At 64.8% G+C, this 13,272-nt stretch overlaps 6 protein-coding genes across 6 annotated transcripts; 3 read left to right on the forward strand and 3 right to left on the reverse strand.

The window, feature by feature from the left end:
- Nucleotides 1-5: 5 nt before the first annotated feature.
- JCM10292_007481 (uncharacterized protein) lies at nucleotides 6-1,626 on the reverse strand (the record flags this gene model as incomplete). The annotated part of the gene is made up of 10 exons (XM_076646570.1): nucleotides 6-111; nucleotides 197-362; nucleotides 418-532; nucleotides 590-713; nucleotides 768-786; nucleotides 849-1,055; nucleotides 1,128-1,219; nucleotides 1,332-1,352; nucleotides 1,406-1,460; nucleotides 1,539-1,626. 10 exons carry the CDS (start codon nucleotides 1,624-1,626, stop codon nucleotides 6-8), a joined length of 993 nt encoding a protein of 330 aa, XP_076507812.1.
- Nucleotides 1,627-1,856: 230 nt separating this feature from the next.
- On the reverse strand, nucleotides 1,857-5,595 carry JCM10292_007482 (uncharacterized protein; the record flags this gene model as incomplete). The annotated part of the gene is made up of 6 exons (XM_076646571.1): nucleotides 1,857-2,979; nucleotides 3,033-4,060; nucleotides 4,120-4,962; nucleotides 5,017-5,156; nucleotides 5,220-5,486; nucleotides 5,553-5,595. 6 exons carry the CDS (start codon nucleotides 5,593-5,595, stop codon nucleotides 1,857-1,859), a joined length of 3,444 nt encoding a protein of 1,147 aa, XP_076507813.1.
- A 117-nt stretch (nucleotides 5,596-5,712) lies between these two features.
- BUB2 (Bub2p) lies at nucleotides 5,713-7,112 on the forward strand (the record flags this gene model as incomplete). Its single annotated transcript, XM_076646572.1, has 6 exons — nucleotides 5,713-5,841; nucleotides 5,903-6,054; nucleotides 6,145-6,284; nucleotides 6,351-6,547; nucleotides 6,629-6,867; nucleotides 6,962-7,112. 6 exons carry the CDS (start codon nucleotides 5,713-5,715, stop codon nucleotides 7,110-7,112), a joined length of 1,008 nt encoding a protein of 335 aa, XP_076507814.1.
- A 351-nt stretch (nucleotides 7,113-7,463) lies between these two features.
- Nucleotides 7,464-8,583, forward strand: JCM10292_007484 (uncharacterized protein; the record flags this gene model as incomplete). The annotated part of the gene is made up of 3 exons (XM_076646573.1): nucleotides 7,464-8,293; nucleotides 8,355-8,486; nucleotides 8,568-8,583. 3 exons carry the CDS (start codon nucleotides 7,464-7,466, stop codon nucleotides 8,581-8,583), a joined length of 978 nt encoding a protein of 325 aa, XP_076507815.1.
- A 175-nt stretch (nucleotides 8,584-8,758) lies between these two features.
- Nucleotides 8,759-10,673, reverse strand: PRP9 (SF3a splicing factor complex subunit PRP9; the record flags this gene model as incomplete). The annotated part of the gene is made up of 4 exons (XM_076646574.1): nucleotides 8,759-8,892; nucleotides 8,976-9,091; nucleotides 9,182-9,803; nucleotides 9,869-10,673. 4 exons carry the CDS (start codon nucleotides 10,671-10,673, stop codon nucleotides 8,759-8,761), a joined length of 1,677 nt encoding a protein of 558 aa, XP_076507816.1.
- A 117-nt stretch (nucleotides 10,674-10,790) lies between these two features.
- Nucleotides 10,791-13,079, forward strand: JCM10292_007486 (uncharacterized protein; the record flags this gene model as incomplete). Its single annotated transcript, XM_076646575.1, has 11 exons — nucleotides 10,791-10,796; nucleotides 11,141-11,197; nucleotides 11,264-11,324; nucleotides 11,383-11,456; nucleotides 11,518-11,665; nucleotides 11,722-12,197; nucleotides 12,262-12,438; nucleotides 12,501-12,512; nucleotides 12,590-12,694; nucleotides 12,888-12,923; nucleotides 13,038-13,079. 11 exons carry the CDS (start codon nucleotides 10,791-10,793, stop codon nucleotides 13,077-13,079), a joined length of 1,194 nt encoding a protein of 397 aa, XP_076507817.1.
- Nucleotides 13,080-13,272: the final 193 nt, after the last annotated feature.

Here is a 13,272-nt window from a genome sequence, read left to right on the forward strand (position 1 = left end):
ATCGTCTATTCTATCCGTGCGTCGACGCCTGGCGGCGCGGTCCATTGTGCGAGGCCCGTGCGCGTTTTCTCGAGAACGGTCCACATCAGGCCGTGCGTAAAGATGGAGCGGCTGCGGGACGAGTCGGTCAATGAATGTCTCGAAACTCGATTAAGCGAGGCAATTGTGCCCATGAGCCTGGGCTCGGCAGACTCACGTTGCGGAGACGCCGAGGCCGCGGTACAGCCGCGCGATGCCGCCGGCAGACAAGCGGCGGAAGATGGACCATGGCCGCTCGTACGCAACATCGGCGAGCGCATTGCGCTGAACCTTGGCTTTGACGAGGTCCGCGGGGTAGATGGCGGCCCAGGAAGTTACTCCAGCTGCGAGAGTGCGCGTCAGCGGAGGAGAGCGCTCTGAAAAAGCGCCGGAACTTACCGACTGAGCCGCACACGAAGGTCGAAAGGGTAGTCGGTACATGCTGGAAGACGTCTGGGTTGCTCTGGATGACATGTTGAGCGGTGTCGTACATGCCGAAGTACATGCCCGTGCCCTGTCCCCAGCGGTAAACGGTCAGCACAGTGAGGAGGAAACCGAGCGACGGACGTACGAGGGTGTCCCGCAGTGCATGCAGGCGGAAACCGGTATAGAGCCCGAGGAACCCGCCTTGTCGGTAGAGATCCAGGAAGCCCTTGATCGTTCCTCGCGGGACATAGGGGACGCCCTTCTTCATGCTGACGGATGAAAAGGTCAATACTGCCTTTTACTGCCGTTCGAGCCTGACTTACGCAATCAAGTACTCGAGTTCTTTGGACGTTCACACTTTGTCAGTCAAGCCCAAAAAGCAACGGCAGGAGCAAGCAACGCACGGAGCTTGATCTTGGTGTACTCGAACGCGGAGGTCCCGACACTCAGCAACAAGCCCGACGCCGCGCCTCCAAGGAAACCAGCCGCTGCCGTCCCGCCGGCTGTCTTGCCCGTGAAGATGTCCTTCTCGACGAGTCCGTCCTTCGTCCAGGTGTAGATGCTAAACGACGCGGTCCGGACGAGCGTGATCGTGATGAGCGGGATCGTCACTGCACGTGTCGAGCGGGTCAGTATGTGCTCAGGTCAGCTCGTACAGACTGTAGAAGGGTCATGGAGCTCACCGCCGCGAAAGAATCCTCTGATCCCTTCTTCTGCATAGGTCCTCCTCGCGCAATCGAGCACCGAACTGTACCGCTTGACTTGCAGTCGCGATCTGCGGATTGAGAAACGTCAGCTGAGTCCACACAAGGTCGTCACTCCGTTCCATTGCTCTGTCGGGTATAACGGGTGGAAGTCGCAGAGAGTCAAAGGAAGTCGGCCCTCACTTTACGCTGTCGAGCGGGAAGCTGCGGACGCGCAGGGTCAGCGATATTCGCACGCGCGCACGCATCAAGCTCACCCTGCGACGGTGCTGGTGAAGGAAGCGGTGAGAGCGGCGAGGGTAGTCCGATTCCCTGCAAGCGCGACCACAACTTCTTTAGCTCCGGACGCGTCTTGACTGGGTCAAGCAGAGCTCTTGAAAGCACACGCACGGTAGACAAAGTCGCGCAGGTCGCTGGGATTGCGGAGATCGACCTCATCGGAACGGCGGTCGCTCGCGGCGTCCTGCTCAGACGGCATGGGCGGCGGACAAGCGGGAGTGCGGTGCTGCTAGGGGTGCTCCAGCGTGCACTCTGGTCTTGCAAAGCACGCTCAGGCGCGAGGAAGCGGCACGGAAGTTCAAGCAGCGGTGCGGCCGCTTCCGGTCTCGCTCCGCCCGCGGCGTTGAACCCGGCAATCTCGAATATGCACACGCGCGGCCATAGATCGCAGACATGTTGCAAGCGTCTAGTGTATGCGACCAGTTTCTATCAGAACCCAGACACGCGCTTCTTCGCCTTCTTCTTCTTTTCCCGCTCCGAGGCGCCGATTTTCCCGGCACCGACCGCCAACCGCGATCCAAACGCGCCGGGCACGACCTGCGACGCCGCACCACCGAAGAAGCCTGGCGCCGATGGCGAGGCACCCGTCGCGGGGCCTGGCGAACCCGTGATGGCGATGGTGGGTTGCGTCGCGGCCAGGTGCGCCCAGTCCTGCGTCTGCGTTGGCTGCGACGACGAGGCGGGCGGCTCCTCGACGATTGTGGGCGGTACACTGGGCGGCGCGAGCGAGGGAAAGTAGGACTGCGACGAAGCGGGCAGGGATGACGATGGCGGAAAGGCAGTCGGGAAGCTCGAAGGGAACGGCTGGGAGCTGCTGAACGGCGGGATGTCGGCCATTCCGCTTGGTGCGCCGCGCTCGCCTGCTTCGAGCTTCTTCTTATGGCGCTTCGAGCCCTTGCCGTTTAGCTGCGACTGCGAATAGGCGAGACTGTCGAGGTCCTTGTCCTTCGCGTCATCGTACGGGTTGTGCCAGGCGTACGAGCGCGGATCGGCGCCGACGTGCCATTCAGCCAACAGAAGGCGCGCGCCGAGGTTGTCGAGGGTCGGCTTCGGCAGCTGCTGCTTCTTGCGCGCGCGTCGGGGTGCTCGCGGCAAGTCAGCATCATCGTCCGAGTTTGTTGGCGAGTTGCGTCGAGGACGAAGGTAGCAAAGGTGCAGAGCTGGCGGCTCCTCTTTCGCCGGTTGTGGCTGGTTTGGAAACATCGTCGGCTCGTCGAGTCCGAGAGCGCGAGGGAAGAGGATTTGCGACGCGAGGCGACTTTCGGTTGCGGCGCGCCGTGATGCGAGGTGAGCCAGGCGGGCGACGGGCGACGACATATCGTTCGGTTCGAGAGCGACGGCAGGCGGCGGTGGAGGCAGAAGTACCGAAAACGGGGTCGGCGTCTCGGCGCAGTGCAGGGCGAGGGAGGCCGGCGCGGTTGAGGGGTCGATCTCGCTAGCCTGACCGTGCGAGACCGTACTGAGAGCGGCATAGCATGTCGCGCGCGGGAGGCAGCCGACAGCAGGCAGCTCCTTCGTCTGATCGCCTGACGAGAGCGAGAGGAGCTCGAGTCTGTTGTAAGCCAAGGTCAGCACAGCTTTGAGTAAAGAGCAAGAAGAACCTACGCAGTCAGTGCGCCGACATCACCCTCTTCTGGTCGGCCCGCCAGTTGCAATAGCTCGCCGGCCTTGACGATACCGTCATTGACCCGCTCCTGGACCGATGCCTCGAGCACCTTGTCCGGGCGTAACCGCTCGACGACATGCTGCACATCGATCTGCCGCCTCTCGTCGCGCGCCTCGTCCTCGGGTCGACGTTGTCGCGCAGCCCTCGTCCCGCGCTCGAGCGCCTCGACCTCCTCGCTCCAATCCTGCCCTGTTCTCGACAGCGGTGCCTCCCTCTCATCCTGCACCTCCGCACCATCGTCGCCCCACCGTGCCAGCTCAACCTCCCGCTCGAACACCTCGCCGCGCACACCGACCTCGACAAAGCGCCACGTGCGCGCCCGACGAGCGCGCTCTGCCTCGTCGCCTGCCGAATCGTCACGGCGCCTTCGTCGCGCAGCGGCAGAGGCCGAACCATCGTCTTCAGACGACGAATCGAGGTCCATGCGATCGTGCGCAGGCGCAGTCGCGGACGAGGCTTCGGCAGCAGGGAGGGGCACGACCGCGAGTCCCGCGCGGACGAAGTCGGCCGCGCCGCCGCCCGTCGCCGGGCCCGGGATTGCATACGGCGCGAGGGCCATCTGCGGCGCCATCGTCGGGTCCGCCGAGGTCGTGAAGATGTCGATGCGGGCGTGCAGGCGCGACGTGAGCGCGACGCGCTGGATGCCGTCTGCGTCGCCTGCGTGCGTGGGCAGCTCGAAGAGGGAGAGCGTGCGGTCGACGCCTTTCGCTTCGGGGCCGACGCGGCCGTGCCGCCAGCGGAGAAGGTCCCGGCCGGGCATGCGCTCGTCGAGCCAGAGGACGTCTTGCGTCGTGCAGACGACGTGGAGAGGTGTCGCGGTGCTGGTACTGGGCATCGAGGTGGTAAGGAGCGGTGGAGACGGCGAGCGAGAGAGAAGCGAGGTGACAAGAGCGCTGCCGGTCGAGCCGTAGGGGCGATGTAGCGAGAGGACGGATTCGCCGACAAGTGTGAGAGAAGCGTTCGCCGACTGTCATGCTCGAGCAAGTCAGTAAGCAACGACACAAAGCAGCAGGCGAGTCGCCGTACCCGTAAGTCGTACAGCAGCACCTCATCCTCGACCGCGACAACGGCGTCTTTCCCGCCGGCGCCTCCCCAGCCAACCCACGCAGACCCCGAGTACCCTCTCATGCCCTTCTTTCTCCCCTTTCGCAGACGAAACACCTCGGGCTGTGCGCCCCTCCAGTCGGCATCGCCTATGCGACCGGATCCCCGCGCGCCGAGCCCCCAGCCAAAGAGCGAGCCCTCCGTGTCGACGATGAGGCCTGCGCCCGGATCGCCGTACGCGGAGGAGATCCCGCCGAGGATGAAGTCGGCGATGGGGCGGCGGGAGAGGTGCGCGCCCAAGTAGGAGAAGCGCGCGAGCGTGGTGGGCGGTTCGCCCGGGTCGAAAGGGGTGGGGACGCGCAGGTGGACGAGGTCGAGAGAGGTCTGCGAGCGGACGCCGAGTAGTGCAGAAGAGGCGGTCGGCAGTGCGGCGAGCTGGATTTGCTGGATGGGGCTGGTGGTCGAGACGAGGGGCGCGGCAGAGGTGCGGAAGCGAGGAAGCGAGAGCTGTTCGTCGGGCTCGACCTCGCGCTCCTTGCCCTTCCGGCTCGGCATGCGCTGGCTCGACGGCAGCGGGGCAAAGCTGCCCCAGCCGACTGCGGTGTTACGGCCACCTGCACCGCCAGCGCGCCGCCAGGCCACGCTTGTGCTCGTCCCCTCGCCAAGGTCATCCAGCAGCTCGATCGCCGCGACGGCGTTGCCACGGTTCAGGTCGCTTGGCTCGAAAGTCTGCGCAATGCGCGAAACGCCCGGAGTTGGGCGGTCCTGCACAGCGGCGTTGAGGAAGACGGTGGGATGAAGCGGATCGTTCGGGAGCGCATCGTGCTGTTGGGGAGGCGATAAGCGGCCGTGCAGTTGCATATGAAGCTGAGAACGCACAAGGCCCAACATGAGCTGTCTCTCTGACGTGAAGCGCATCGCATCGCCAGCCTGATCCACCGCTTCCGCCTCGCCGCGGTCGTCTACTGTCGCGGGGAAGACATAACTCGTCCTGCCGAGCTTGGGTCGGATGCGCAGGTCTGTGAGAATGAATGAGGGGTCAGCAAAACGTAGAAAGGCGGCGGCAGGGAGAGCAGGCTGACCGTCGTTCTCGCGCACCATGGTCTCGCGAGCGAACCCTTCAACTCGGCCATCCTCCGCGCGCTCGGGCGCGAGCCGCAATGCTCCCTGTGCACCATGGACGAGCTGTGTAGACTCTGGCCAGCGCTGGACGGCATGTTGCGGGGTGCTCGTCCAAGCTGATGGAGGAGGAGAGGGGAGAGGATAGCTGCAGTAGGTTGTGCCGGCGAGACAGGCGCTGCACGGGTAGCCGCCATCGCACCTCGTGGCGGTCTCTGCGCTCTGCGAGCCTGTGCGGTCGAGGAAACGGCGTGATCAGCTGCGGCGGGAAGAGGCGAGGGAGACGAGGGACCGACAGCTATTGCAGGCTGGGCGGGACTGGGGGTGGGTGTCCTGCATGCAGCATGCCTCCCTGCCGCAGCGCTGGGTCCCCTCTAGACGTTTAAAGCGATCAAGTGGTCGAGCGGAAGCAAAGGAGCGCAAGGTTGACCTCGTCGCACTCGGCCGCGAGCTGCCATGGAGGTTGGGACAGCGCCGGCCGAACCAGAAGCGAGTACAGGCTCGGCTGCACGCTTTCTCGCTCTGCTCGACGGTCGACAAGGCGGCGACGAGGCTCCTCCGGCACGGCTCCTTCAACTCCGCAAGGTGTGGACTCGCTCAAAGCGGGGTGATCAGGGCGTCAGAAGACCGACTGTACGCTCCACAGGCCATTCTGCTGGACAGTCTGCCCCAGGGAGACGAGGGCGCGTCGATCCGACCCAGAGTGTGGACGCTCCTCCTCGGCCTCTACGTCCTCCCGACGGCGCAGGCGGGCGGAGTGCACCCGTTGCTCGACGCAGAGACGTACCAGGACCTCGTGTGCGCACCTCAGCGACACCCTTCGCGCCGAGGTCGAGCTGACTCCCGTGTTGCGGCCCCACTTGTCGCTTCCGTGCTCTCCCTCGACAGCTCGCGCAAACCCTCGTCCATGTACAACAAGATCCGCAACGACACCTTTCGCACCCTCGCCACCGACAAGGAGTTTCTCGACAAGGTCGGCGAGGAGAGGCTCGTGCGCCTCCTCGAGGCCTTCGTCTGGCGGCAGCACGGTAAGCGTGGTGCAACGGCTCAAGGCGGCATTCGAGCCGACACTCACGCTTGCGCATGACTCGCAGATGCAGCAGAACATGGTCTCGCCTCGACTATCGACGCCCAGGTCCCCTACGTCCAGGGACTGAATGTCCTCGCCGCGCCTTTCCTCTATGTCCTCCCTTCGCAACTCGAAGCTTTTGCCTGCTTCACCTCGTTTATCGAGAAGCAGGTGCCTCGCTACGTCCAGCCAACCCTGACTGGAGTGCATGACGCGCTGCAGGTGCGTGGTCGCAGCAGGATCTCTCGGATGCCGGTGTTCTGCACAGGCACCTGACGGTCGAGCCGCCTGGTCTCCTCGCAGCTCGTCGACTTCTGCCTCGCCTCGATCGACCCACCCCTCCACGCGCACCTCCTCTCGTACAATCTCAGTGCCGAGATCTACGCCTTCCCTTCGATCCTGACCTTCTGCGCCGCAACCCCGCCGCTGCGCGAAGTCCTCGAGCTGTGGGACTTTCTCCTCGCGTGGGGCGTCGGGCTCAACGTGTTGTGCGTCGTGGCCCAGCTGTGCGGGATGAGGGAGGAGCTGCTCGCCAGCAAGTCGTGAGTCGTCGGATCGCTTCTCTGTCGAGGGTGCCCTATCGCTCCGCAGAGTCCAAGCCTTTCACTGACTCGCACGTTTTCGCTCGATGCGCAGGCCGATGAAGCTCCTTCGCACGTTCCCGCCGCTCAAGAGCCGCGAGATTGTCCCGCTCGTCGTGCAGTACATTGGCGAGCTTCGCGCGGATCTGTACGACGCCATCGTGCGCCACTCGTGGGACGACACGCTACGACTGCCGGACAAGTAGGGGATCGGTGGACACTGTCGTTCGACGGTGACTTCCGCGTGTCGAGGCGAGGCAGATGCAGGCGTCTCCTCCCCGTCTCGTTCTTCATTCACCTCGTTTGCTGTACTGTTGTCGTTCATCCTTCACTGCACTTGCAAGCCCTTCGTTGACTGTCTGTGCGAGAGTCGTGACTTGGTAGCACCGCCTCCTCGCCCCTTTTCCCTCCGCTATCCCGGCTTGCTCGCCTCGACCTCGCTCTGCCCTGCTAGCAGCGACCTCGTCGCTTATACGGACATCTGTCGAGCTTCCCGTAGCGCTCGCATCAGCGACAGGTCGCTTGCTCGCACGTCCCGCTCTCATCGCTCCGCACCGATGGGGCTCAAGTTCAAGGGCGACAAGCCCGCCAAGAAGAAGACCAAGTCGTCGTCGTCGCGCGCTGTCGGCTCGTCGTCGTCGCGCCCGGACCCCGACGCGCACCTCGAGGGCTGGCTGCCCGCGCCCTCGCCTGCGCTCCTCCTCGGCCCGAGCTACCTCACGCTCCCCGCGACCGACCTGACGCCCGCCGTGTGCGTCGCGCTCAACCCGACGACGGGCAAGGTCTACCCGTACGTGCTCCCGAGCGCGGGCACGACAACCTCGGCGGGCAAGGGCAAGGCCGCCGCCGCGAGCGCAGAGATGCTCGCCTCGCTCGGCGCCGACGAGCTCGAGGCGCTCGTCGACGACGAAGGAGCCGGCGGAGGCGGGACGGACGAGCACGCCGAGCCGAGCGACGTGCACCACGTGTGGGTGTGCTCGCGCGTGCTCGACTCGAACGACAAGGTGACGTTCCGGAGCGGCGGCGGCAAGTTCCTTGGGTGCGACGAGTACGGACGCGTGAGTGCCGACCGTGAGGCGCGCGGGATGCAGGAGGAATGGACGCTCGAAGACGCGGCGGCGGGCGGGAGCGGCGGTGCGTCGGGGAGGATGGCGATCCGCAGCGCGTACGGCAAGTATCTCTCGGTTGACGTCGTCGCGGGGGGAAAGGTCGAGCTGCGGTGCGACGAGGAGAAGGAGGGCGCGACGGAACGGTGGCGCGTGCTCATGCAGGGCGAGTACGTCGTCAAGGCCAAGCAGCAGTTTGACCAGCGCAACGGGATCAAGACCAAACCTAGCACGGGCTACACCATCGTCACCGACCTCGCCGGCGCAGAAGTCGACGCCATGTGCGTTCTCTCGTCGCGCTGTTTGCCGCTGCGGGCCCTGACTCGCTTCCTTCCCTGCCAGCCGCAAGTATCACCATCACGGCCGCGGGTCGACTTCGGTCCGCACGGCCGAGGACGCGCGCGAGCTCAAGCGCGCGCGCAAGGAGGGCAAGCTCGCCGAAGCCATGCTTGACCGCCGCGCAAAGCTCAAGAGGTGCGTCGAGACTCGAGCGACTCAGTTCTTGCATGCTGTGAAGCGGAGGCACTGATCCAGTCCGTTTTGTTGATTGCGCAGTGACCGGTACTGCTAGGCTGTTGGGCGTCCATTTCTCCTGTTGTATCTGGTTCAGCTTGCAGTGCAGCCCTTCCACGCGGTCTCGCAGCGATGCAGAACGAGCGGCAAAGCGTACAACACTTTTGGGATAACAGCTCGGCAATACGCGGGACGACGATCTTTCGGAGGTAAAGGAGCCCACCGAGAGCGCATTACACGAGTCCCTGGCGCTTGAGGTCCTCGTACGTCTTGCGGTTGTAGACGTTGCCCTCGTCGTCCTCGAGTTCCTCGGTCAGCTCGGCCTGCGACAGCTCTTGCCGTCCCTCCTGCTTGAGCTTCTCGGCCACTGCAACGCCGCACAAACACAGCCCGTGTCAACGAAATGCGCAGACATGAAGAGGAGAACGAGCGGAAGGGACAGAAACGCACACGCAAGCGCGTCCTCGATGCGCGTAATCTCGTGGAAGTGCTTGGTGTTAGGCAGGCCGAGCGCGCGCATGCCAAATGCGTGGCGCGACTCTTGGAAGTGGCGCTCAAAGTTTTTGCTGTGCGCGCCACACCGGTACAAAATCAGTCACTTGTTCTCCATGTCTCGCAGAACGGGAGAGAAAGAGGGACGGAAGCGCGCGACGCACCGGCCCTGGTAGACGTGGTCGGAGCAGATCTCGCACTTGTACTCGACGCCGAGCCCGTGGAGCTTGTAGAGCCAGTACGGGATCGGCTTCCCGTCCCACCCGAGCGGGAGCTTGAGCGGGTTGTAGATCCTCCCCTCGCCCTCCTCATCGTCGTCGTCCGCCGCCGCACCTGCCTTTGCACCCGGACCCGCCGCCTTGGCTGCGGCGGCGGCAGCCGCTTCGGCCGCTTCGCGCGCCTCGAGCTCCTCGATCTCGGCGGCGCGCTCCTTGTCCGTCAAAGCCGCGCGACGCTCCGTGTTGGCTTGCGTGTCGGCGAGGATTTGCGCGAGCGGGCCGGGCTCGGACACAGCGGTGGAAGAGGACGAGGCGGAGGACGGGGGAGCGGAGGACAGGAGCGAGGTGACAAGCGCTTCCTTGAGCGCAAGCGCGCGGTTCTTGGCATGCCGCAGCGCGGCGAGAGAGGAGGACGAGGATGGAGGGGCGGAAGAGGCCGAGCCGTTCGCTGCGGCGGGGGCTGAAGGCGAGTCTGCCGAGCCGTTCTGCAGCTTGGCCGCGGCTTTGACGTGCTTCTTGCCCGTCAGGTGCGCCGTGTACACCGACTCTTTCGTAAAGCTTTTCTGGCCTGTGGGAGAAGAATTTAGAGTCGATGACATGCCCCCAGGAGCGAAAGGATGGGACGGCACGCACAAGCTGCACACCAGATACCGTCGCCGTCCTTCTTCTCCTCGGTCTCTTCTGCCTGCTGCGCCCAGCCCGGGACCAGCCCTGCATCCCACCGCCGCGCAAAGTCGGCGTCGGCGGCGACGAGAACCGCGTCGAGGTCGCCGAGGGGCAGGACGCGCTCGTAGAAGCCCGAAAGGTACGCCAAGAGGTCGGTGAGGTACTTTGCGTACGCCGGCGAAGCCTTGAGCTGGGGCGAGAGGCTAAAGTCGGTGACGGCGCCGAGGTACTGGAGGTACGAGTAGCGCTTCCACCCGCCCGCGCTCGCCTGCCCCGAGCTCGAGGGCGGGGCGAGGTTGTTCCACTGGTCGTGGAGCTCGTGGAGGTCGAGGTAGCGGCCGAGGGCCTCGTCGCCGGTGAACTTCTTGTCGAGCCACTCTGGGTCGCCCTGCTCGAGCGCGGCAAAGTCGACGTCGCGGTCTGCGCCGACGCGGACGTTGCCCTGGGCGGGGTACTTGCGGTGGTAGTCCTTGACCTTTGCAAGGCGCTGGTAGAACTCTGCGAGGTCTGCGCCGGGGTCGCCGCCGCCAGCGAGGGCGTCGATCTCGCGCGCGCGGTCGTCGTTCGCGGGGAGGAGGGCGTGGACGAGGGCGTCGGAGCGGGCGACGGTGCGGTCGACGAGGTCTGCGGCGCGGTGGGCGGTGGCGAGGCGCTGGCGGTGCGGCGGGAGGGGCGACTGCTCGAGCGAGGCGACGAGGGCCGCGAGGGTGCGTTCAAAGAGGTCTGCGTCCTCTGCGAGCGCGCGTGCGTCCTCGATCACGCTCGACGCCATCCCAGCCGAGCAGCGCGCGGGCACGAGCGGGCGAACGAGCGAGAGGGAGCGCCGCGAGGACGAGGGCGAGGTTGCCCCGTGCCATCTCGCTGCCACCGTCCCCAGACGCTCGCAGCAATGTCGGTGAGTCTCGTCCAGCCTTTTCCTCGCTCTGCTACGGTGCTCGCTCGTCCTGCCCGCTCGTCGCGAGGTCGCACCGCCGCCTCATCGCTCGACAGCTCCACCCGGCCACCTACACACCCTCACACGGCAGCAGATGAGCCATGCACAGTGCAGCAGGTCTCGGTAGTACCGCCACAAGGCATCTGGCGGACTGCCGGCTGTCTTGAGCGAGGTGGCATGCTCGCTGCCTGAGGGGACGACCCCTTGCTCTCGCCTCTGGCAGAGCACAGCAGGGCCAGAGGAACAGGTAGAGCCAACCAACGGGCTTCCAACAGCGCACTGACAACACGCGCCCGCTTCCGCAGATTGACCGCACCAAGGACTCGAAGCTCGTCTTCGAGACGTCCGAGTCTGTCACCGTCGTACGTGCTTTCCCTGCGCCGGGTCTGACACCTCGGCATCTGAGCTGACTTGTGTGCCCCTGGCAGGCGCCAACCTTTGACGCGCTCGGGTTGAAGGAGGACCTCCTTCGCGGCATCTACGCCTACGGTGCGGCCCTCTCTTCTCCTCTTTGCAGCGCTGGTAATGACCAAACCGGTGCGCGCAGGCTTCGAGAAGCCCTCTGCGATCCAGCAGCGTGCCATCCTTCCCGTCACCAAGGGCCGCGATGTCATTGCACAGGTGCGCCTTACGGCCGCCCCTTCCCATTCCGTTTCGACTCGCTGACCCGGTTCTCCCGCAGGCGCAATCCGGTACCGGAAAGACTGCTACTTTCTCCATCTCGATGCTCCAGTCGATCGACTCGTCCGTCCGCGATACCCAGGCCCTCGTCCTCTCCCCGACCCGTGAACTCGCGACCCAGATCCAGAGCGTCGTGCTCGCGCTCGGCGGTGCGTACTTGTGTCTGCGCTTACTCGTACGTCCACTGACGCAGCGCTGCCCGCAGACTACATGAACGTGTCGTGCCACGCGTGCATTGGCGGCACCTCGATCGGCGAGGACATCCGCAAGCTCGAGCACGGGCAGCAGATCGTGTCGGGCACGCCCGGGCGCGTGTTCGACATGATCAAGCGCCGCCACCTGCGCACGCGCAACATCAAGATGCTCGTGCTCGACGAGGCCGACGAGCTCCTGAACCGCGGCTTCATGGACCAGATCTACGACGTGTACCGGTACCTCCCGCCGCAGACGCAGGTCGTCGTCCTCTCGGCGACGCTCCCGCACGACGTGCTCGAGATGACGACCAAGTTCATGACGGACCCCGTGCGCATCCTCGTCAAGCGCGACGAGCTCACGCTCGAGGGCATCAAGCAGTTCTTTGTCGCCGTCGAGAAGGAGGACTGGAAGTTTGACACGCTCTGCGACCTGTACGACACGCTCACCATCACCCAGGCCGTCATCTTCTGCAACACCCGCCGGAAGGTGCGCCCTCTCGTCTTTCTTGTTACGGTCGCCTCTCGCTCACGCTCTTCGTCTCCCGGGCCAGGTCGACTGGCTGACGGAGAAGATGCGCGAGGCCAACTTTACCGTCTCGTCGATGCACGGCGAGATGCCGCAGAAGGAGCGCGACACGATCATGGGCGAGTTCCGCTCGGGCGCGTCGCGCGTCCTCATCACGACCGACGTATGGGCGCGCGGCCTCGACGTGCAGCAGGTGTCGCTCGTGCGTCGTCTTTGTTACTCTCGAGTGTGCGCAGAGGTGCTGACCGTCCGAGAGACACGCAGGTCATCAACTACGTGCGTTCTGGTCCCGAGGCCTCGGTTCTCGCCTTCCCGGCCTCTGCAGACCTGCGCTGACCTGCCACGCATCGCAGGATCTTCCCGGCAACCGCGAGAACTACATTCACCGCATCGGACGGAGTGGGCGTTTCGGTCGCAAGGGTGTCGCGATCAACTTTGCGACTCTCGAGGACATCAAGGTTCGTACCTCTTACTGCTGCTTTTCCCAGACCCGCACAGTTGCTTCGGAGGCCCGTGCTGACTGTAGCATCGCAACTTGCGTCCTGCACCTGTCTCCGCTCTCCCTCGCACCGCTGCCCGGCTCCCCGCCCCTCGCCCTTTACGCGCCTTCCTCCCGTGCTCTCCTTCTTCGACCATGATCGCCCGTGAAAGATTTTAAGGGATTTGGAGCAGCACTACGCAACTCAAGTACGTCGTTACTTAAAGCTTTCCGGCGCACGACTTGCGCTTCCGGAGTCGTCTGGCGCGTTTACGGGATGATGAGGCGCTTTACTGACGCTTTTTCGCTCTTTCCGAGCGCAGATCGACGAAATGCCCATCAACGTTTCGGACGTCGTTGCCTGAGCGCCATTTCCAGAGCGTCTGCGTCGCACAGACGCCGTACACGCAGACGGATGACCGTCGGCACCCTTCCTCCTTCTCCTCACACCATCTTCGCCTCCTCACTCCCCCTCCGCCTACCTTTCGCACCTACCGCACATGCAAAAAGACCGCCTGTCCGTCGTATCCAGGTCCTGGCCCCTGCCGTCCCATCGCC

This window comes from Rhodotorula paludigena (assembly GCF_050403205.1).
Source record: "Rhodotorula paludigena JCM10292 DNA, Rt_paludigena_JCM10292v1_ctg5, whole genome shotgun sequence".
Lineage (NCBI taxonomy): Eukaryota > Fungi > Basidiomycota > Microbotryomycetes > Sporidiobolales > Sporidiobolaceae > Rhodotorula > Rhodotorula paludigena.